The sequence below is a fragment of the Suricata suricatta genome, chromosome 12, assembly GCF_006229205.1.
Source record: "Suricata suricatta isolate VVHF042 chromosome 12, meerkat_22Aug2017_6uvM2_HiC, whole genome shotgun sequence".
NCBI lineage: Eukaryota > Metazoa > Chordata > Mammalia > Carnivora > Herpestidae > Suricata > Suricata suricatta.
This window is the reverse complement of record NC_043711.1, coordinates 18,001,849-18,022,426: the sequence shown is the minus strand read 5'-3', so window position 1 is coordinate 18,022,426 and position 20,578 is coordinate 18,001,849. Positions and strand designations below refer to the sequence as shown.

The following is a 20,578-nucleotide window of genomic DNA, read 5'->3' as shown; positions in this document are numbered from 1 at the left end:
TCAGCATGGACGTAGTCTTTTGTCAACAGTTGCTACCTGTTAAGAGGGCCTATTTACTGGTTCTACAGGTGGTCCTGATGTCAGAAATGCCTTTCTCAAGAAGAGTCACAGCCGTACAGGGGGCTGCAGGAAGATGAGGGAAGGGATGTGGTGTAGGCAGTGTCCTTGGGCAGGTGCCGTCTCAGAATGGCAGGAGGGTTGACAGAAACAGCCTTTTTCTGCTCTGATATCCTGTAAGCTCTGAGACTGTTTTCTCATCCATGTGGGGTCAGTATAGTACCAGCTCCAGTGATCTCTTTAGCCCCTCAGGTCCTCTTACTTCAAGAGCACTCCCTGTAATTTTGTGTGTGTCCCTCTCCCGGGTCGGGTGCAGTGGAATGTGAGCTTGCCTGCGCTCCCTGACAGCCACTTACTTGCTCGGGGAAGCGCGAATGTGGACCACACCCGTGCTGTTTCTTCCTCATTCCCTCTCGCTAGGGAACTCGCCTCTGCTGAGAAAGGTTTTTAGGATTTGTTTTCATTTTTGTTTTGGTTGAGGATTGCAGTACATGAAGGAAGCATTTCCTTCCCTTTTAAGTTTTTGGGCCTGTGACTTCCAGATCACTCTAAAAGGAGTAGTTGTTGACCACACCCAAGATTCTAGTTCTGCCCACTTGCACAAGCTGCCTCCCCGTCAGCCGTCTTTGCTTACTTGACAAAGCCAGTTCGGCATCAGGCTGATCCCGAGTCCGTTTCTGACCCCGAGTCCTGTTCTGACCCCAAGTCCTTAACAGCAGGCATCTCCCCTCAATTCTGGAAACTAATGTTTGTACACACCCGAGCTCAGAGGAACTGGGGCGTTGCCCTGTGGGAAGCTTGACTAACCTCCACTGGCAAAGGAATTTACAGAGGGCTTGAGTGCCATCAGGAAGCAAATTGTTTTAAAGATTAATTGGTAATTGTCATGAAAACACACTGGTGGCACTAATGTTACTTGAGCGGGCAGCACACTGTGCCGCTGAGTCCTTGAATTCACGCCGCTGCACTAGAGTTGGACTTGTTCACTGAGTAAGCGGACTCAGAAGGGAGCACTTGGCGCCATTATAGCATCCAGAAGGTGACAGCGACAGGCCTGGAATTTGGGCCAGCCTCACTCCAAGACCTGGTTCTTGACCCCAATGCTGGACCGCGGGCCTCTTACCTAGAGCACACCTTGGACATTTTTGTGAGTTTTCCTTAGAACTCCTCTTACACATACGTCATTTAGGACTGTTTGCCAGGCATCTGGGGAGGGTTGTGTGTGTGTGTGTGTGTTTGTGTTTATAGTTTTCAAAAATTGAATCAGTAAGTTTGTGTCTCCCCCTGTAGGAAGAGGGAAAGACTACAGTCGGTTGCCAGCAATTTTGGTAACATCTGTTCCAGGATAAAACATCTATAAATCTCCTCAATCCCATGTACTCACTAAGTAAGACACATTTTTCAAAATCATTGATTTGTATTTAGCATTTTCTTTGGTTATCTCTAATTTTTAAAAAATTAAATGATTCTTTTACTTCAATGTTTTTGAACAAAGATGACAATTAGTTTTATAAATTTGCTTCCTCGTTTGAAAGAAAAAACCTTTGCGTAATATTCTAGGTATACATTTTTGTACAATATTTGGTTTTATTAAACGCTTTAAAAGTTGAGCTCCTTGGTGACAGAAGATGCACTTGGTGGCCAGGCACCCCCCTGCCCCCTGCGCCTTTGTGTCTGCAGCGATGGTCCGGATGACAGCTGTCATCTGTGTTGAGTCCCATTCAAAGGACCACAGAGTTGAGGCCATGGTTGGGGGAAGGAGAATCACGTTATTCCCAAGTCCTGGGTTGTATAGGTTCACATTTTGCTGACAGTGACCCTTGGGATTCCTGAGCCAGCTTCTAGAATCTTCTTGGAAATGGTTTATCCACCTTTTATGCTTCAGTATGGTTTGTCCCAGTAGCCACAGTCCTGGCCACCATGTAGCTGCAGCTCAGATCTCCGCTGCTCATGGTGGCCTGCTGCTGAAGGGGCCCTCTCGTGTGATTGACACAGGTACGAGGTCTGCAGCACCTCCGCCGATGGCTCCGAGTGTGTCACGCTTCCAGTCTACTTCAGGGAAAAGAAGTCCAGGCCATCGAGCACTTCCTCCGGGGCAGTGCTCTATGGGCAGCCACTGCTGGTTTCTGTTCCCAAGCACAAGCTAACCCTCGAGGCTCTGTACCAGGCCGTTTGTGAGCGTATCAGGTTGGTGGCCGAAATGCATTTTGCTTGTTATCTAAACTCAAGACAGGCCCGGTCATAGTGGTGACTCCCCCCTGGAGCACCCCCGTGCTGGTCCCACATGCTCACTCCTGGGAACATGCAGTTGGGCCATCCCCCTGGGAGGGCCAGGACAGGTGCTGTTGGGATGGGGCATCTGGCACATCTTTTTTTTTTTTTTTTAATGGTCTTACATTGTTTTTTGGGTGTTTTTGTGTGTGGGGGTGGTTGTTTTCTGGGGTTTTTTTTGGGTTTTTTTAGTTTATTTATTTTTGAGAGAGAGAGTTAGTGCACACACACACACACACAAGTGGGGAGGGACAGAGAGAGGGAGAGACAGTATCCGAAGCAGGCTCTAGGCTCTGAGCTGTCAGCACAGAGCCCAACATGGGCTTGAACTCATGAACTGTGAGATTATGACCTGAGCTGAAGTCAGGCATTCAACTGACTGAGCCACCCAGGTGCCCCCTCTGGCACATCTTAAGCACCATGATGTAATGTCACCTGAGCCTTCTTTGGGGTTCCTAGAATTATGGCTGTTACATTTGTCAGTCACCAGGTGCAGGCAATCTAGTGTTTTGAGGGGCGTTTGTGTCAGAATACAATTTCTGAAATATCTTCATGATTATTCTGAAGCTGGAAATTAATGTTCCTGGGAAATATTTTTTAAATGGTGGTGCTGTGTGACATGAAACAAGTATTCACAGAAGAATTGGAGTCTTTGGTTACTTGCTACTTAGACTTACCTTTTGGGTTCTCCTCAATTTCTAAAGTATTGACAATCACATGCTTTAAAAAATTTTTTTTAAATGTTTTATTTATTTTTGTGAGAGAGACAGTGTGAGCAGGGGAGGGTCAGAGAGAGAGTAAGACACAGAATCTGACGACAGGCTCCAGGCTCTGAACTGTCAGCACAGAGCATGACCCGGGGCTTGAACCCACAAACCGCAAGATCATGACCTCAGCTGAAGCCGAACACTCAACTGACTGAGCCACCCCAGCACCCCAGACAATCACATGCTTTTAAAGCCCCTTTATTTACCTGAATTGCTTTGTGACTAGCTGGCAGTATATCAGTTGTGAACTACTTCTAGCTGAATAGTGGAGAAAAACAGGAAAATGTTATAGCTAACACATTCTTTCTCTCCCTTTTTTTCAAGCCGCTATATAAAACAGCCTTTGCCTGATGAGTCTGGCAGCTCGCCCTTGGAGCCGGGGTCCTGCAATGGCTCCAGGGGCAGCTGCGAAGGTGAGCGCTCGCCACGCTGTGGGGCTGTGACTGACCAAATCCCTCCTGACCTCCCTCTTCTTCCAAAGGTGTTGTACACACGGGACAGGGAGGCTCCAGGGCTGGGTGGGGGCTCTGGCTAGAGGGCAGACCGGGGAGCCCCATTGCACCACTCCGTGCTGCCAGTGCACATTGTCCAACTTCACCACCTCGTGGAATCTTCTTAAACATGTAGGCTGGGATTTACCTCAGGCGGAGTGAGCCTGACAGGACTCAGTGACTTGTCCAGGATCATGAGGCACAGTCAGGATTTGGTTCTGGTGTGTTGGGATTGCAGAGTGGGTGATCATCCGCACTTGACTGCCCCCATGATCCGGTTTCTGTCTGCAGAGATACTATGTTGGCCCTTGCCCACCTCTCTGGTGTGTCACTGCCTCTGGGAAGGACAGGAGTCCTGGCCAGCCAGTCAGAGGGCAGAGGGTTTCTCTTGAGTGTTTCTTTCAACCCAGGAAGCTATAGGTAATAGTTGACTCTGGATGGCTCCGGCTGCAGGAGCAAAGAGAGCCACAGTCTGCAAAGCAGTAGGATACGGCTCATTGCAGGAAATCCAGAGCCCTCACCATCCTCTCCTGGCCAAGTGCTAGCAAGCTCATCCCCGACCGAGAAGCTGGGTCTGACCTGCATTGTAGTTGTTCCACTTCTTTGGGGGGCTTAGGTGACTTAGTGGGTTTATCAGTATACAACCACAAATGTTCTCCAAGTTAGTGCCATAAATTTTCAATCGCAAAGCCAAATGCCCAGATTTTTCCAAGACATGCACAGTCTTGGAAAGTGAGACACTTGGAAAGTGCCCACAAGGCTCTGTCCTCACCAGATATTGCAAATTGTGAATATTTTAGTTTTACTATTTATTATAGTCATATTCTTATTCTTGCCCAGAATCGTATTCCCACTAGGGATGAACAGGAGGGTATTTTGTGTCCAGGTCCCACAAGCAGAGATGTCAGGGTGGTCATAGCGGTCTCGAGCCGACCCTGGGAGACCCATGAGTTTTTTAGCACTCTGGCAGTGAAAGCACTGTGATTCCTAGCTCAGAGTGTGGGGTGGACAAGTCGCCTCCTTCCTCTGAACCTTGGTTCACGCATCTGCAGAATGGGATGATGACATCTGCTTCACAGATTTGAGGTTATGATTTAATTTTTGGTTTTTTTTTTGAGAAGTAGGGGTTGGTGGAGGGAAAGAGAGAGAATTTCAAGTAGAGTTCATGCCCAGCACAGAGCCTGATGTTGGGCTTGATCTCACAACTGTGAGATCGTGACCTGAGCCAAAACCAAGAGTTGGATGCTTAACCGGCTGAGGCACCCAGGTGCCCCGAGGTTACAGTTTAATAGATAATGTGGGTTAAAGTACCTGGCACATAATAGATGCACAATTAATAGTAACACCATGTCACTATTTGCTGCTGTTATATTTATTTTTTTTAACTTAAAAAAAAAATTTTTTTAATGTTTTATTTATTTTGATACAGAGAGAGACAGAGCATGAGAGGGGGAGGGGCAGAGAGAGAAGGAGACACAGAACCGGAAGCAGGCCCCAGGCTCTGAGCTAGCTGTCAGCACAGAGCCTGACACGGGACTCGAACCCATGAACATGAGATCTGACCTGAGCCGAGGCTTAACCGACTGAGCCACCTAGGTGCCCCGCTGCTGTTATATTTAGCCTGACTTTTTAGATATTGCTTCTGTCAGTCTCTTGTTTAGGAAGAATTACTGCCTTCTTTTGAATCCTTTAACTAAGTCTTAGTTAGCAGATAGACTTCAAACCCTATTTAATGATGAAAAACTTCTAACATTTTTCCTGCTGTGACTCCTTCTCAGGCCTGTGGTGTCTCTCCTGATTCTCTGAGCGATCTTGGCTAGCGGCTTTCAGGGGACCCTGTTATCTCTTCTTATCCTGTGATACACACTTTACTGTATTTAATTCTGACTGCATTAGGCAGAAGTTTCCTGAGATTGTTCGCGGCGCTGATCGCCAGAGGCACGGCCATGGACAGAGTTCGTCTAGTTTTGGGCTCTGTTTGTCTGCTGGGTGGGGTGGAAGTAGGCTTTGGCTGTGTCCCTGTCAGAGAGGTAGCAGGTAGGTCTGGGAGCGGGGCAGGGTCACCTAGGTGTAAAAGGGGCAGTGCCACTGCCTCAGGAGCCAAGTGAGCTGGTGGGCAAAGGAACTTGTGTGAGGGCTGGCCTTGCAGTCGTGTGCCAGCTGGCTGTTTTGGAAGGGTACCGATAGGGGTCCCTGGCCCACCTTCATCTGTGGCTATGCTGTTCCTGTGGCCTGGGAGGAGACTGCTGTGTTGTCCTGGACCTGACTTGTCTTTCCTTACGAACACTCCCAAGGCAGACTGTCTTCGAAAAAGAGGATTTTTATATACGACATCCTCTTTTCCTCAGAGTGTCATCTACTAATATTTCCTCAGTATGTAAATTTCAGATTTTATATTATTTTCTTTTCTTATTTTTAATGTTTGTTTATTTTTGAGAGAGAGACACACACACAGACAGAGCGTGGGCAGGGGAGGGACAGAGAGAGAGAGGGAGGCACAGAATCTGCAATAGGCTCCAGGCTCTGAGCTGACAACAGAGAGCCTGATGTGGGGCTCAAACTCAGGAACTGTGAGATCATGACCTGAACTGAAGTTGGCCACTTAGCCAACTGAGCCACTCAGGCTCCCCATAACCTTCATGTTGTAAATGTTTTCTCCTGTTACTTTTACATCACCTTTTGGAGTTGTCCCATCTTTGTTGAAATTACTTACCCAACCCTCTAACTTTCCTCTTTTCTCAACAACAAAAAGTACATTGAACTTGTTAATGGATTTTTTTATTGCGACCCCATATACCAGTTCTGAAATGCTTGGGGAATTTACTCAGCATATGTCTTCTAGAATGCCTATTAAAACTCTTGAGGGCCACCTGTCTGGCTCAGTCGAAAGAGCATGCAAATTGATCTCTTGGAGTTGTGAGTTTGAGTCCCACGTTGGGTGTAGAAATTACTAAAGAAAAATAAACTTTAAAAAATTATTGAAACTCAGCAATCTGCAGTGAATAAAGAGGGAAAAAAAAATGGGCAGGATCCTATCTGCTATGTTCACGGGGACCCAGCATGGCACCTGTACCTGACATTTATTCACTGGCTGCTTGTTGAGTGACAATCAGCTTTTAATTGACTTTTATTTTTTATTTTTATATTTAGAGAGAGTGTGTGTGTATATGTGTATGTGGGGGGGAGGGGTAGAGAAAGAGGGGGACAGAGGATCCAAGGCGGACTTTGTGCTGACAGCAGACAGCCCAACGTGGGCTCGAACTCTTGAACTGTGAGATCATGACCTGAGCCGAAGTCGGGCACTTACACAACTGAGCCCCCCAGCTGCCCCTTAATTGTCTTTTAAATTGTGTTTCTCCACCAAACTGTGGTCTTCTCGTTTTTTCTTTTTCTCTCTGTGGGTCAGGTGATGAAGTTGAAAGGGTCAGAGGATGTGGGGTGAAGCCCAGTAAAGTACCAAGTGTTGAGGGGCCCAAATTTAAGACAGGTGGGCCTACTGACTCATTGGGGGCCTTTAGGGGCGTCACTGAGTCTTCCTAGGCCTACCCTTCCTCATCACGGGTTAGCAGTGCTCACTCTGCCTGTCTTACCAGCTTGTAAGGGTCACACCTGAATTCTGGTGCCTTGTGAAGGATTAGATGTAGTTTCACATACACAGGACAAAATCTGGAAGGAAGCACCATAGTTAAGTATGAAGTAAATTTTTCAACATCGAAATGGTGACAATTTTTATACACATTGGTTTTCATTGTACGCCAGGAGAAGATGAAGAAGAAATGGAGCATCAGGACGAAGGCAAAGAGCAGCTTTCAGACACAGAAGGCAGTGGGGAGGACGAGCTGGGAAGTGACCGCGGTGAGACCACCCAAAAGAAGGTCAAAGGCGAGTCCTGCCCGAAAAGGCTTTTTACCTTCAGCCTCGTGAACTCCTACGGAACAGCTGATATAAATTCCCTTGCAACTGATGGAAAACTACTTAAACTCAACTGTAAGCACTTTCTTTGACCTTTCAAACTGGGCTTTTGGGGCTTAGGATCCGTTTGAAAATCCCATCTGCACTCAGTACTTGGTGCCCTGGGTTTTCGCCATCTCCCTGTAGCTCCAGGACCAGAAGTTTGTGTGGTCTTTGGCTTAATGTTCCCTAAAGATTGTTTCCGAGACCTCACCCCCTGTCCTGGCCAAAGGCTTCTCTCTTTGGTCCTTGATGGCTTCAGATGGACGGGAGCTCTCCCTTCACTGCCGTCACGCTCAGGACCTTTGCTCTGGGTTGCTAACACTCCTCCTACTTCTGGCAGCAGTTTCCCCAGAGCCATGTTACGTGATGAGGCTGTGTGCTGATTTCTTCCGTTTGAGAGACTGCTCATGAAGTGTGACCCATGGTCATGGGATGCGTAGGCCGTCTGTCCGCTGGCGCCTGTAACGGGGCCGCTGTGCAGGCAGAAGAGGCGCCCGCATGGGCTGCGCGTTGTGCGGAGAGCGCTCGAGGACGCGGAGGACCCTTGCCTAGAAGCATCTCCGTGTCTGCTTCATTGGCAAAGAAATGAGTGCGCTGTCCTTTCGCTCTCTTTCTTTTTTGTTATATTTCTTAAAAAAATTTGTTTCAAGAACAGCTTTACCAATGTGTTTCTGGGTCTCTGGGTCCCTCTTTCTGCCCCTGCAGCTTCTTCCTCTCTGTGTGGCCTCCTCCTCTCGTACAAGGCCTTGTGTATTCTAGCCGCCTTCTTGAACTCCGGTCTTTGCCTCTCCACTTCAACCTGTCCTTCTCCTTCCACCTCTTACCTAGCAAGCTGTGGCCTGGAAAGTGCAGGCAGTGAGCTGCAGTGTAGGCATCACTTTTTAAAAATTTATTATTTTTAATTTAATTACTTAATTTACATACAAGTTAGTTAGCATGTGGTGCAACAGTGATTTCAGGGGTAGATTCCTTAATGCCCCTTACCCATTTAGCCCATCCCTCCGCCCAAAACCCCTCCAGTAACCTTCTGCTTGTTCTCCATATTTAAGAGTCTCTTATGTTTTGTCCCCCTCCCTGTATTTATATTATTTTTGCTTCCCTTCCCTTATGTTCATCTGTTTTGTATCTTAAAGTCCTCACATGAGTGAAGTCATATGACTAATTTCGCTTAGCATGATACCCTCTAGGTCCATCCATGTAGTTGCAAATGGCAAGGTTTCATTCTTTTTGCCGACTAATACTCCATTGTATATATACACATATACACACACCACATCTTCTTTATCCATTCATCCATGGATGGACATTTGGGCTCTTTCCATACTTTGGCTATTATTGATATTGCTGCTTTTTGGGGGTTTTTTTTGTTTGTTTTTTTTCCCTAATGTTTGTTTATTTTTGAGAGAGAGAAAGAGAGAGCAAGCAACCAGGGGACGGGCAGAGAGAGGGAGACACAGAATCCAAAGCAGGCTCTAGGCTCTGAGCTGTCAGCACAGAGCCCAGTGTGGGTGTTGAACTCACAAACTGTGAGATCATGACCTGAGCCAAAGTCGGACCCTTAACTGACTGAGTCACCCAGGGTCCCCTAGGCATCCCCTTTTTTCCCCTCTTGGGGAAAACACTCTTGCTCTGCCTAATATCTCTCATTTCAAAACCACTTCATTATTGTGTCAGGTTTTCTCATGGGTTAACGTGGTAAGATAAATCTGGTTGCTGTTACTTCATCTTGATCTCTGTTCTTTCAGTATCCTTATGTAGTTAGAGTCTTTGGAACTTACTGTGACATTGAAGAAATCTTTGCCAAAGGTTTTGGGGGTCCCGGGGTTCCGAGTAGACTGGCTCAAGGCAAAGCATTGCTCTTGGCGGTGGCAGGCATTGATGGTGAGGCCTGAGTTTTCTTGTCACCTGAAGAGCCTCTCCTGTTGCTGGCTATTCAGCTTTGAGTGATACTTTGGTCCTCCTCCACAGCTCGATCCACACTGGCCATCGATTGGGACAGTGAGACCCGGAGCCTTTATTATGATGAGCAAGAATCTGAGGTGGGTGACTGGGGACTGCTGGTCGGTGGTGCATGCTGGCTTCTGCTCTGGCTGTGTATTCGGGTCACTCTCCCCAGTTCCCCAGCAATTGGACAATTGTACTTCAGATTGAGAGTGGAAAGCACTTAAAGATATTGCGATAGTTCAGAAACTCCAGAAAGTGCATTATATTCCAGGCATGGGAGCTTGGGAGATTGTGGCTTAACTGGGTTAGGACTCATTTCCCTGACAGAAGTACACACTTTGCCCCCGCAGGCCTATGAGAAGCACGTGAGCATGTTGCAGCCTCAGAAGAAGAAGAAGACCGCGGTGGCCCTGAGAGACTGCATCGAGCTCTTCACCACCATGGAGACCCTAGGGGAGCATGACCCCTGGTATGCGGCGCCCCCTTCCGGGCAGGGGCACTCGTGTACCCTGGATGGAGATCTGCTGGGTCATCTGTGTACACAAAAACCCTTTTGGGGGGAGATGTGTCACTTCTCATCACATGGCTGTGACGTGGCTGTCCCTATATCACAGTCTTTCTGTGTCAGTTGTGTTTTTCAGACCAAGAAAGCCATCCCCGTTTCGGAAGGTGGCTTAGACACACACACACACTACTGAAGCAGCCTGTGCTAGTGCAAGAAAGGATGTTAGGGGATTGTGGCTGTGCCTCGTGCGTGGGTGCCCAGGTCACCCTGGCTCCCGGCCCCGTGTTAAGTGGAGGTTTCTCTTCTCTGCAGGTACTGTCCCAACTGTAAGAAGCATCAACAGGCCACGAAGAAGTTTGACCTGTGGTCCTTGCCGAAGATCCTGGTGGTCCACCTCAAACGTTTCTCCTACAACAGATACTGGAGAGATAAACTCGACACAGTTGTGGAATTCCCGGTCAGGTGAGTCCCTGAGCTGCAGTGTGTTCTTAGGAAAATGAAAAGTAGACAAGAAATCTAGGCGCTGATTGGCTGAGGGTTTTGCCACCATGACTTTTCCTTATTAGGATGTTTGTTGTTCGGCTCTGGGCCATTAGACTTTGGCTCACCCCCTCTCCCCATCCTCCACGTTTGGGGAAAAGATTCTCCAACAAAGCAAATCCCAGGCTCGGGATGATGCTGGTCATTGCTGCCACCTAACTGAACTGGTCATCCCGTCCGTCATTGGTCCCAGGGAGCCTGGGCTCGGCCGGAGAGACAAACACAGGGTCGCGTCTCGGTAACAGGGCTGCAGAGTAACCGGAGTGTCGTCTGCTAAGGAGAATTGGGGCTGCAGTTGGGATGCAGAGCCGCCTGTCCCGTCCCTGGGGTAGAAAATGGGACTGGCTGTCCACTCGTGCCCTCAGGTCCCAGGATGCAGAATATAACTGACTCAGGAAAATAAGTCAACCAAATAAGAGTCCATCCACAAAATTTTAGAGGGTTTTCCAGGTAGTGGGACTGGAGGTAGATAGATAATGAAGTATAGACGTGTCAGTGGGAGAACCTAGGTGGTGGCTATATGAGTATTTGTTGTAAAGTTATTTAACTTTTCTTTATGTTTGAAATCTTCAAAATAAAATATTGGGGGGAAATGTTTTTGGGGCCTGTTTCGGTAGTTAGCTTAAATTTTTATGGCACCAACTAGAATTTTGATACTAACAGCCATTTCTACATAGTTGCTGCAGCCCTCCCGTCTGTGCCTAGAGCCCTTCCTCGCCGCTTGCTCTGGGGCCGGAGTTAGCCAGGCGGCTTCTCCTCTCCAGCCTGAACATCTCAGTGCTCAGAGCAAGACCCCGGGGCCCATGCTGCTGTGGCCTGTTCATTCCTTCCTCTGCAGTTAGTTTTTGAGTGTTTCCCTGCGTTCTGGCCATTGCATAAAAGGGATTGCTGGGTTACTCTGACTTTTTTTTCTGAGTTTAATGTATTAAAGGCCATTTTTGTGTTTTGTGCTCAGAGCTCTAAACATGTCCGAGTTTGTCTGTGACCTGTCAGCAAGGCCTTATGTGTACGACCTCATTGCCGTGTCTAATCATTACGGAGCCATGGGGGTTGGCCACTGTAAGTACTGGGTCTGCTTCCTCTGAGATGTTGAAATGCCCTCAGCCAGTCTCTCACCGGCCTCTTCCTGTGTGCCAGGCACTGCCCTAAACACTTTGTTTACACAGCACCTCAGGCCTCACGTGTCAAGGTTTCAGGCGTGGTCCAAACTGCTGCTTCTCCATTCTTTTTTTTTTTTTTTTTTTTTTTTTTTTTGGTCTTCTTATTCTCAAATCTGATACTCTCCCCTCTGGGAATCTATCCTAAAGGAAGGACCTGACATTGGGAAAAAGCTTTATACACAAAGATTTTCTCCTGTTTATAATAGTGAAAAATTAGTATCAGGATTGCTGATGCACAGTTGGCACTACTGTCCACGCACTTGATGGAAGAGCACACAGCCTTTGCAAAATAAAATCAGTGATCACAGGGGGAGCCCTTGACGTGTTCAAACCTGTGTCATTGCAGAAGCTAGTGTCTCAATTACATTAAAGCAAAAAGCAAGGAAACCTTCTCTTTGCTCTGTTTTATTTTCCAAAATGTCTGGAATGTGTAGGTTTACTTTTATAATGAAAAGACTTCTATTTTGTTGTTTGTGGAAGGGTGTTAGTGATGTTGAAGTAAAGAGCTGGGTCTCCTCCTGTGTCTGCTGCATCTGCACCGTGTCAGCTGCCAGGACACCCAATGTTAGGACTCTAGAGATGACACCATGGTAGATATCAGGTCCTTTTATATTCTCAGCAGATTTACAGAACTGCCCTCTGCCCTGGTCTTCTCCCCTGTACTGGTAAGCTTTTTCTGTTGGCCAACAGTCAGCTCTCCTGCTCCTCCCTTTTTACTGTATCACCTCATGGCTCAGGATGGCTGCTCAGTGTCCAGCCCTCATGTCTACATTCCAGGCCATCAGAAGAAGAGGAAGAGGGGCACAAACTTCCCCTTTAAGCCACCTTACGAGAAATCTCCTTCAACTCCTCTATGTACATCTCGTTGGCTATAACTGGGTACATGGCTACATCTAGCTGTAGGAGAGGCTGAAAATAAAAACTGCCTGTTTGAAAATTGGGGTCTACTGGAATGACTATTGGTGACCTTTGATCACATCATACCCTGCAGCATTTCCTGCAACTTTTTCCTCCCCAAATTAATTTTGGTATCTGTGTTCATGCTTGTCAAATGAATTTACTTAAAAAAAATGAATTTACTTTTAAGTGCTATTTTAGTATATAAACATACCCCTTGGGCAAGTTTCTTAGTCTCCGTATCCTTCAGTGTTCTCATCCGTGAGCTCAGGCTGGTTGTGTGAGAACCCATATTGGGGCCACAGGTGGAACTCCCGGATCGAGAGCCACCACTGTTACGCCAAGCACGGACAGTGGGGACAGGCCGTCGGCACCTTCTCCTGTGTTCTGTGCCCCCGCTGTGCGCAGGCGCTCTGATAAGGAATAAACGGCTGGTCAGAAGTCAGGCGGCAGGTGGAGACCAGCACCCAGGCCTCCGTTAGTCTCATTGCGTAGAGTCTGGGGGGAGCAGGGATTGGTCACTGCTGCTGCGATTGCTGTTGTAAACATCCTGCTGGGAACAAGACAGGAAGTGTCGACTGGGAGATGCTTAGACCACCGTGAGGCATTATTACCCAGCCACAGACTTGGACTCAAATTTATCTTTCTCTGAAACTGTGAGTCATCTTTTACGCATCCCAGCTCTGCAAACCCAAGTGCCCAGCGTGTCCCTCACTGGGATTACCCCAGAGGCTCCAGAGGCAGGATGAGGCCGTGATAACCATCTCCCTGGACCAAGTGGGGGAGTTTGACGTGGCCTGGTTTTTTGAGAGCCATTTTTGCTTAAATCTTAAAAGTATCAGCTGCTTATATGGGGCCCTTGGCTATGGATTAACACCCATACTGAAGATTAACACTGGATTTCGTTATTTTTTTGGATTTGTTTCCCCAAATTATAGTTTTTTATTATTATTTTTTTTTACATTTAATTATTTTAAAGAGACAGCGAGAGAAAGAGCACGAGCAGGAGAGGGGCAGAGAGAGAAGGAGACACGGAATCCAAAGCAGGCTCCAGGCTCTGAGCTGTCAACATAGGGCCCCATGTAGGGCTCAAACTCTGAAACCATGAGATCATGACCTGAGCCAAAGTTAGACGCTTAACCGACTGAGCCACCCAGGTGCCCCTATTATTATTTTCTTAAATAAAGAAAATTTGGGGGCACCTGGGTGGCTCAGTCGGTTAAGCCTCCAGCTTTCGCTCAGGTCATGATCTCACGGTTTGTGGGTTTGAGCCCCGCATTGGGCTCTGTGCTGACAGCTAGCTCAGAGCCTGGAGCCTGTCTTCAGATTCTGTGTCTCCTCTCTCTGCCCCTCCCTTGCTCGCACTGTCTCTCTCTGTCTCTCAATAAATAAATACATAAATAAATAAATAAATAAGTAAAATTTTAATGTTTTATTTTTGGGAGAGAATACAAGCAGTGGGGGGTGGGGGAGGTAGGGACAGAGAGTGAGAGAGACAGAAGCAGCCTCCAGGCTCTGAGCTGTCAGCATGCGCAGCCTGATGTGGGGCTTGAACCCACAAACTATGAGATCGTGACCTGAGCTACAATCAGAAGCTTAACCAACTGCACCGCACAGGTATCCCCCAGAATGACAGTGTCAAGCCTTGGTCCCTGACAACTCCATTGTTATCCTTTCAGAGCCTTTATGAGAAAGAACAAATTTCAGAAAAAGAGGAATTGTCATTTGGTTGTTACCTATACATTTAATTTCAGGGTCTTTGTTTTTCTTCATTTTTTAAAATATAATTTACTGCCAAGTTAGCTGACATAGAGTGTACACAGTGTGCTCTTGGTTTCGGGGGTAGACCCCCGTGATTCATCACACACATACCACCCCCGGCGCTCGTCCCAACAGGTGCCCTCCTCCCCCAATCAACCCTCAATTTGTTCTTTGTATTTAAGAGTCTCTTACGGTTTGCTTCCCTCTCAGTTTGTAACTTTTTTTCCCTTCCCTTCCCCCATGGTCTTCTGTTAAGTTTCTTAAATTCCACATATGAGTGAGAACATGGTTCCATTTTTTTAGAGTTTTATTACCGTTCAGTATAATAAACTAGCCAGATTAGTTCTCTGGTGATTGCTAGAGGTATTTTCTTTGTTGACTTGGCAGACACCGCATACGCGAAGAACAAACTGAACGGGAAATGGTATTATTTTGATGACAGCAATGTGTCCCTGGCCTCCGAGGATCAGATAGTGGTGAGTAGGCTCTAATATTGGTTCCTCCTTGTACCTTTATGGGTAGAGTCTCCTGGGCTGGTTGGTTATTGGTCTTCCTGATGTGACCGTGGGAGCCGGGTGTGGTGGAGAAAGAGTTGACTGCCATTCCTTCTGGGACCCTTCCTAAATGAGCTCAACTCTCTTCTGAGTTCTGTCAGGGCACTGACCTTTCCCCACTCTGGGCACAGTCACACCTCTAGGCATGGATGCGCAGGGCACAATGGCAGATGCCTGGGACTGGGTTTGGAACAGTGAGAGAAAAGCTGGGGAGAATGGCTGATTCCCACCAGTAAGTGAACTTTTCCCCTCTTGTGTTTTAGACAAAAGCAGCTTACGTGCTATTTTACCAACGTCGAGATGATGAATTTTGTAAGACACCTTCACTCGTCAGTTTTCCTGGAGCCTCTGAGGGAGGGACGAGCCCAAGCAGCTCACAGCAGGGCATGGGGGACGACGAGGCTTGCGGCATGGACACCAACTGACGCTGTCCCCGGGCCTCTGCCGTCCCACAGCACCAGTGTAATCCCCCAGGAGGACATCTTTGACACCTTGGAGACTACTAGTCTAAAAACCAGATGAGGAAATTCCCTTTTATGAACAGAAGGAAAAAAAAAAGACCCTGTTTGCTCAGAAGGATTATGTCAAGAGGCTGAATTCTTTCCTTTTACACAGGTGGTGAGAAATTTCTTGTAAGACCTGCGGAGCTGGAAGTTAGGGGGCGGGGGGCGCACAGTGGAGTGTGTCCTGTGCATTCAAAGAATGGAGAGGAACACTGAGTATGAAGACCTGCAGCAGGCTGCCCTGAGTCCTGGAGTTCTTACTCTGGTGCTGATTACCCGTCACCCCAGCAGTGTGCCCACAGTAAACCAAGCCTCAAGTTCACTTGATGTTGTCCCCTGCTCCCTCGCTGTGCACTGAGATGGCTTTTAATTCCCTCAAAATTAGCCACTGAAGCCCGTTTCTGTGTCCCTTTAAGCCATCTTGGAATTTCCATCTTTCTTCCCTCTAATGAAATGAAAATATTTGGTGTTGGGGTCTCCTGCCCCTCAATCTCGTGTGGAACCTAGCCGTTCTGTTTTGTCCCTCACCGTTCTTGAAATGAGACCGTTGGATATGGTGTGGAGCTTTTATTAGGCATCACTTAAAAGAAGTAGGTTCACAAAACTGCTGGGTACCGTGGCCCCTCCAGTTTCTTTCCATGTTGGCTTGAGAACGGGAACCTTTCCCTTCTTGCCGACTTTGGCCAGAAGTGACATGGCCCCTCCAGCGGCTTCTGGAAGGTCCGCCCCCGCCCGCCCCCCACTGCGGTTCCCCCCCCCCTCCCCCCGCAGTCCTCAGCGGCCTCCCTCGCTAGGCAGGGGAGAGGGGGAGGATCCCGCTAGCTTGGTGGGGGCGGGGGTGGGGGCTTGGGTTTAAAGAACTAGGTGGTCATCCCTGCATTCTTGTCTGACCTTTAACCTTGGAGGGGGAGCGCAGTTCTCGGGCACGCACGGTCAACTCCGGCACGCGCAGCGACCGTTGGCAGGGTGTCGGTGTGGCTGCAAAGCTGGGTGAGGACGTGGCCACGGCCCTTCCCGAGGGCGGCTGGCGGGCTGCTGGCTGGGGCCGAGGGGGCTACAGAGATGGCTGGACCGGGGCGGGGAGGCGGGGAGCAGGGGGAGGCGGGGTCGAGGGTCCCTGGGACTCCCGCCCTATTGCAGGTTCCTCCGGGAGAACCACGGGCCGCACCGCCGCACGGGGAGGAAGTCCTCCAACCCCCAACCCGGTGTGTGGGTTACTGTGGCCTCTGTCCTGTGGCGTGGACTGAGCTCCAGGAGATGCTTTTTCGGGGGTGGTTTGCAACCTCATCTGTTAATATACTCTGTGCATTTCCAATGTATTACATAATAAAGACATGGTCGCTTTTAGGGGAATGTCTGAAAAACTGAGAAGATGCAGAAAGGAGCTGACTGCAGCCATAGACCGGGCCTTTGAAGGTGTCAGTCATTCCCAGGAGTGCTCAGGCCAGCGGAGGCTGGAGCGGGATACCGCGCCGCTCTCCTTCCCCCTCCCTGTGCACCGGCTCCTCTGCCGGAGACACCCGCCGGGAGCCTGCGCCTCCTCCTCCCCCTTGCCTGCGCCTTTCGCTCCAGTCCCCTGTGCTCCTGAGACTGAGAGCTCTGCCTTTGCTCCAAACCATTCCCCAGCGAACGCAAAGCCGCATGCTTTATGCGCGAAAAGAAAACCTCTCACCAGTAAGGAAAACGTATTGATGCATTCCTCCATTTTGGCACCGGAAAGACCGTTTTGGAGAGCCGCGGGAGATGGGGAGAACTGGAGAAAAGACAGCCTAAGGTGATTCCAGTTTGACAATGTAAAAAGTTACACTTAAGGGGATCTCATTTCTGAAAATTCAATTTGAAGTTCCTAAATTGAATTCGTAGCACTGCCTTTGCCTCCTTTCTAAGACCATCAGACTAGTCCTAGAAACTGCCTTGAAGGTCCCACAGGGGTAGTGAATGTTAGAGAACCGGATTTCTAACACGCTTTATTTTCTATGCTGCAGACACAGCGTCCATACTAGGGACAGGCTGAATGGATACTTCCTGCCTTCATCCTTGTTTTTGCTCCCTTTACCCCACCCCACCCCACGGTTTTTAGGCCATCCCTGGGTTAAGATGTCCCTTAGACCTTTTTCCTCCCTGGTAGCTGTAAACTTTAATCTCTACACCCAACATGAGGTTTGAACTCACCACCTCAAGACCAAGAGTCACATGCTCTTCTGAGCCAGCCAGGCACCCCTCTCCCTGGTAGATTTAAACTGCTTGGTTCTAGGCACCTTGATTTGGAGAAAGGATGACTGTATGGGATGAAACAAGGTCCTGCCATCTTGGCTGACCTGGAGCCAGAGAAGGAAGATGCTGTTTAGCTGGTTCAATTCTTCAAATGTCACGTGGGTATTCAGACACATTAATGCACTGTCTGCGGGGCCCGTGAGTCATTAGGATGATGCTGTTAGTCAGCTTCACTGATTTAGCAGCTTCCAGTTGGCCTCTCTATACACAGCACAGGAGCCAACTTAAAGTTACCAATGTATTTTTGTTTTTAAGATTATCTAACACTGAGTTCCCTACAATATTGTCTTGAAAGAGGCTCTAATCCTCCACGTTTTCTTCTTCTTCTTCTTCTTCTTTTTCTTCTTTTTTTCTTCCTACCTGGGGGTTGCAGGAAAGATATGGAGAAAGACTTGAAGGTTGACTCAAACATGCCACTCAGCAGTTCTAGCCAAGAGGTCACAAAGGATCTGCTTGACATGGTCGGTGAGTACGGAGGGCAGGTCCGTCCTCTCCTTAGGGTGGTCCTCCACGCAGGCTCCTGAGTCAGCAGGTGTCTTAAAAAACAAAAACAAAAACAAAACCACTGTCTTAGTTCTCACCCATTTACATGGTAGGTTTGTTTTTCCTTAGCAGGCTCTCTGCATAGAGCCCCCATGGAGCTGATAGCCTGATGGAGTCACACAGGAATTGGTCATTTCATAAATGTCTAGTTCCAGTGACTCCCTGGACGTGAGGGACAGTGGTTCCCCAGGACTTAGTGGTTGAGCCTAGATCTGGAGTCAAAGAAAATAGGCAGAGACGGGGCAGGGTGGGGTGGGTAAATAACATTAGAAGGAAGGATCCCCAAAGCTCCCATGTAATCCCAGCACCCAGAGAAACACCGTGCTGTACCTCCCATCAGGGGTGCTTTCCTACACACATCTGTGCGTCGTGCAAACTATGCATGACCTATTTTTGTTTATTTATTCAGGTATGCTCTGTTTCTAGATGACTCACGCTGTACAGTGGACCAACCGCCTTTAGTTCAGGGATCATAGCCTTGGGGGCTGCCTGAAGCTCTTGTCTCTAGAAGGTCTCCAGGTTATGGGCAGGAAAAGAAGGCCTGATGTGAAGATCCTCGAGGCCGCAGAGCCAGACCCCTGTCAGCCCACTGTGTGAGAGGACAGAGCCTCCTCCAGTGGTCCCGGGAGGCGGCCTGAGCTCACCTGCCTCCACCCCTCCCAGCCCCAGGCGGCACTGCTGTTTTCACACACTGCCGGGTCATGCCTGCAGGTCAGGGAGTCCCGAGACCCGAGACAAGCCTACGCATCTCTGGGTTCTCCCTCTTTCACCTTCCTTTGGGGACTGGCAGGTAGTTGGGCTCAATAAATGCGGAGCTGGGAGGGAGGGCCTCGAGCCCACCTACAAAGGAGGCCGTCACTCTGGCAGCTGCCTGCCTCAGAGCGGCAAGGCCCGGGTTGGCACAGTCCCTGGAGAGTGACTGCCCATTTGTGGGTTTTCACTTGTGCCTCAAATGGCCTTGGGAGCTTCTCACTGGAATTGTAATGCTGGATGTTCTTATTTTCAAGACCACGCAAGCATCCGAGCTATTGAAGAACTGGCTGGGAAGCTAGAATTTGAAAACACGCTGAGCCGCGTGTGTGGCCGCTGCGGAGGCTCGCCCTTCCGGGAGGAGGCCTGGGCTCTGCTCTCGGACGAGAGCCCTCGGGAGGCCTCAGATGCGGAGCCGGGCGGCCTCACGCAGGCTTTTGATGATCACAGTATCGTCGAGACTGTGCTGGACTTGGAAGAAGACTACAATTTGATGGCCTCTTTTAAATACCAAATTGAGTAAGGACAGCTTTGGTTCTTTCCAGCAGAAGGCTGCCTGTCAGGCAGGGACCGGTGTCACTGTGGGCCACTGCCGATGGCTGGCAGGACTGGGTTACCACACCCTCTTTAACTTCTAGTTGTGACCCTTTTTGAGCTGAAAGCCCAATTTTTTGTTGTTGTTGTTGCTTTGAAATGTTTCTTATTGTTGACTTTTTTTCACTTTTCTTGAAATCTAAAATGTGTTTTTGATTGACATTTAATACACCCAGTGCCCAAGGCGGATATGGGTCGTGGACTTCTTCTGTGTCTCCTGGTATTCTTTTCCCATGGGCCCGTGAAGAAGTACTGGGGCCACAACCGGGGTGGGCTTTGTGCACTCAGGGACTAGCCCAGCCCAGGCCACTACAGCCTCCACAGACGGTGGCCCCAGGCCTCCTGCCACCTTGCACACTTTCCACAGAGGGCCGCCTATTCTCTGCGTGGGCTCCGTGCTCTCCTCTTGTCCAGACCAACCTCTCCTCAGTGCCCCCCAGCCCTGCCCCGGTTCAGCTCAAAGGCCTCTGCAGGGACCTCATGGCTGTGTTGGAGGGGCTGGTCCCTCCTGACAGGACACTCCCATCAGGCCTCCCCACCACCTTCTCCACATCAGACCCCTGGGTCCTTAGCCAAGGGCAATGGGACAGAAAGGTAAGCACAGGTCCTGCCCATCCACCTTCCTGCCTGAGCTTCATGCAGCCCACTCCAGGCCTGGAGATCCTGGAGGCCACAGGGATCTGTGGCAATGACCCTGCTGGGGCAAGATGGGCAGGGAGTGAAGGAGGGGCCAGCCCACTACCCACCTGAGGTTGGCATAGCAGAAAAAAGCCTAGCAGGGCTGGCTCTGGCCACACTCTTGGAAAGAAAGGACAAGGACATCATCAGAAATTATTTCGGCAAATGTCTCAAAACCACAATGTTCTTTCAGGAAACATATGCTATTGGGCAAAGACTCAGAAACTGAGTCTCAGGGAAGTGCCTGACTTCTAGGGAGGATGGGGTGAGGAGGCTGGCACAGGGCCTATTGTAAGACCCAAAACCCAAACAACCCAGAGACTTGGGAAAGAAGG

General features: G+C 49.0%; 2 protein-coding genes across 5 annotated transcripts in view; both read left to right on the top strand.

The window, feature by feature from the left end:
* Positions 1-15,894, top strand: part of USP4 (ubiquitin specific peptidase 4) — a 46,941-nt gene extending 31,047 nt beyond the window's left edge. For 2 of the 4 annotated variants that reach the window (XM_029919207.1, XM_029919206.1), the window contains 9 exons: positions 2,053-2,244; positions 3,420-3,508; positions 7,346-7,573; positions 9,509-9,579; positions 9,835-9,953; positions 10,302-10,451; positions 11,485-11,588; positions 14,735-14,823; positions 15,165-15,894. In XM_029919207.1, coding sequence (XP_029775067.1) covers positions 2,053-2,244; positions 3,420-3,508; positions 7,346-7,573; positions 9,509-9,579; positions 9,835-9,953; positions 10,302-10,451; positions 11,485-11,588; positions 14,735-14,823; positions 15,165-15,326 — 1,204 coding nt within the window. In that variant the 3' untranslated portion in view covers positions 15,327-15,894. Of the gene's footprint in view, positions 1-1,347; positions 1,445-2,052; positions 2,245-3,419; positions 3,509-7,345; positions 7,574-9,508; positions 9,580-9,834; positions 9,954-10,301; positions 10,452-11,484; positions 11,589-14,734; positions 14,824-15,164 lie in introns of those variants that run through there. The other 2 variants (XM_029919208.1, XM_029919209.1) reach the window with 2 other exon arrangements.
* Positions 15,895-16,008: 114 nt separating this feature from the next.
* On the top strand, positions 16,009-19,767 carry C12H3orf62 (chromosome 12 C3orf62 homolog). The gene is given in 4 exon segments (XM_029919210.1): positions 16,009-16,752; positions 16,755-17,178; positions 18,052-18,143; positions 19,229-19,767. Coding segments are annotated over 4 exon segments (1,068 nt in total). The 5' UTR covers positions 16,009-16,466; the 3' UTR covers positions 19,495-19,767.
* The last annotated feature ends 811 nt before the right edge of the window (positions 19,768-20,578 follow it).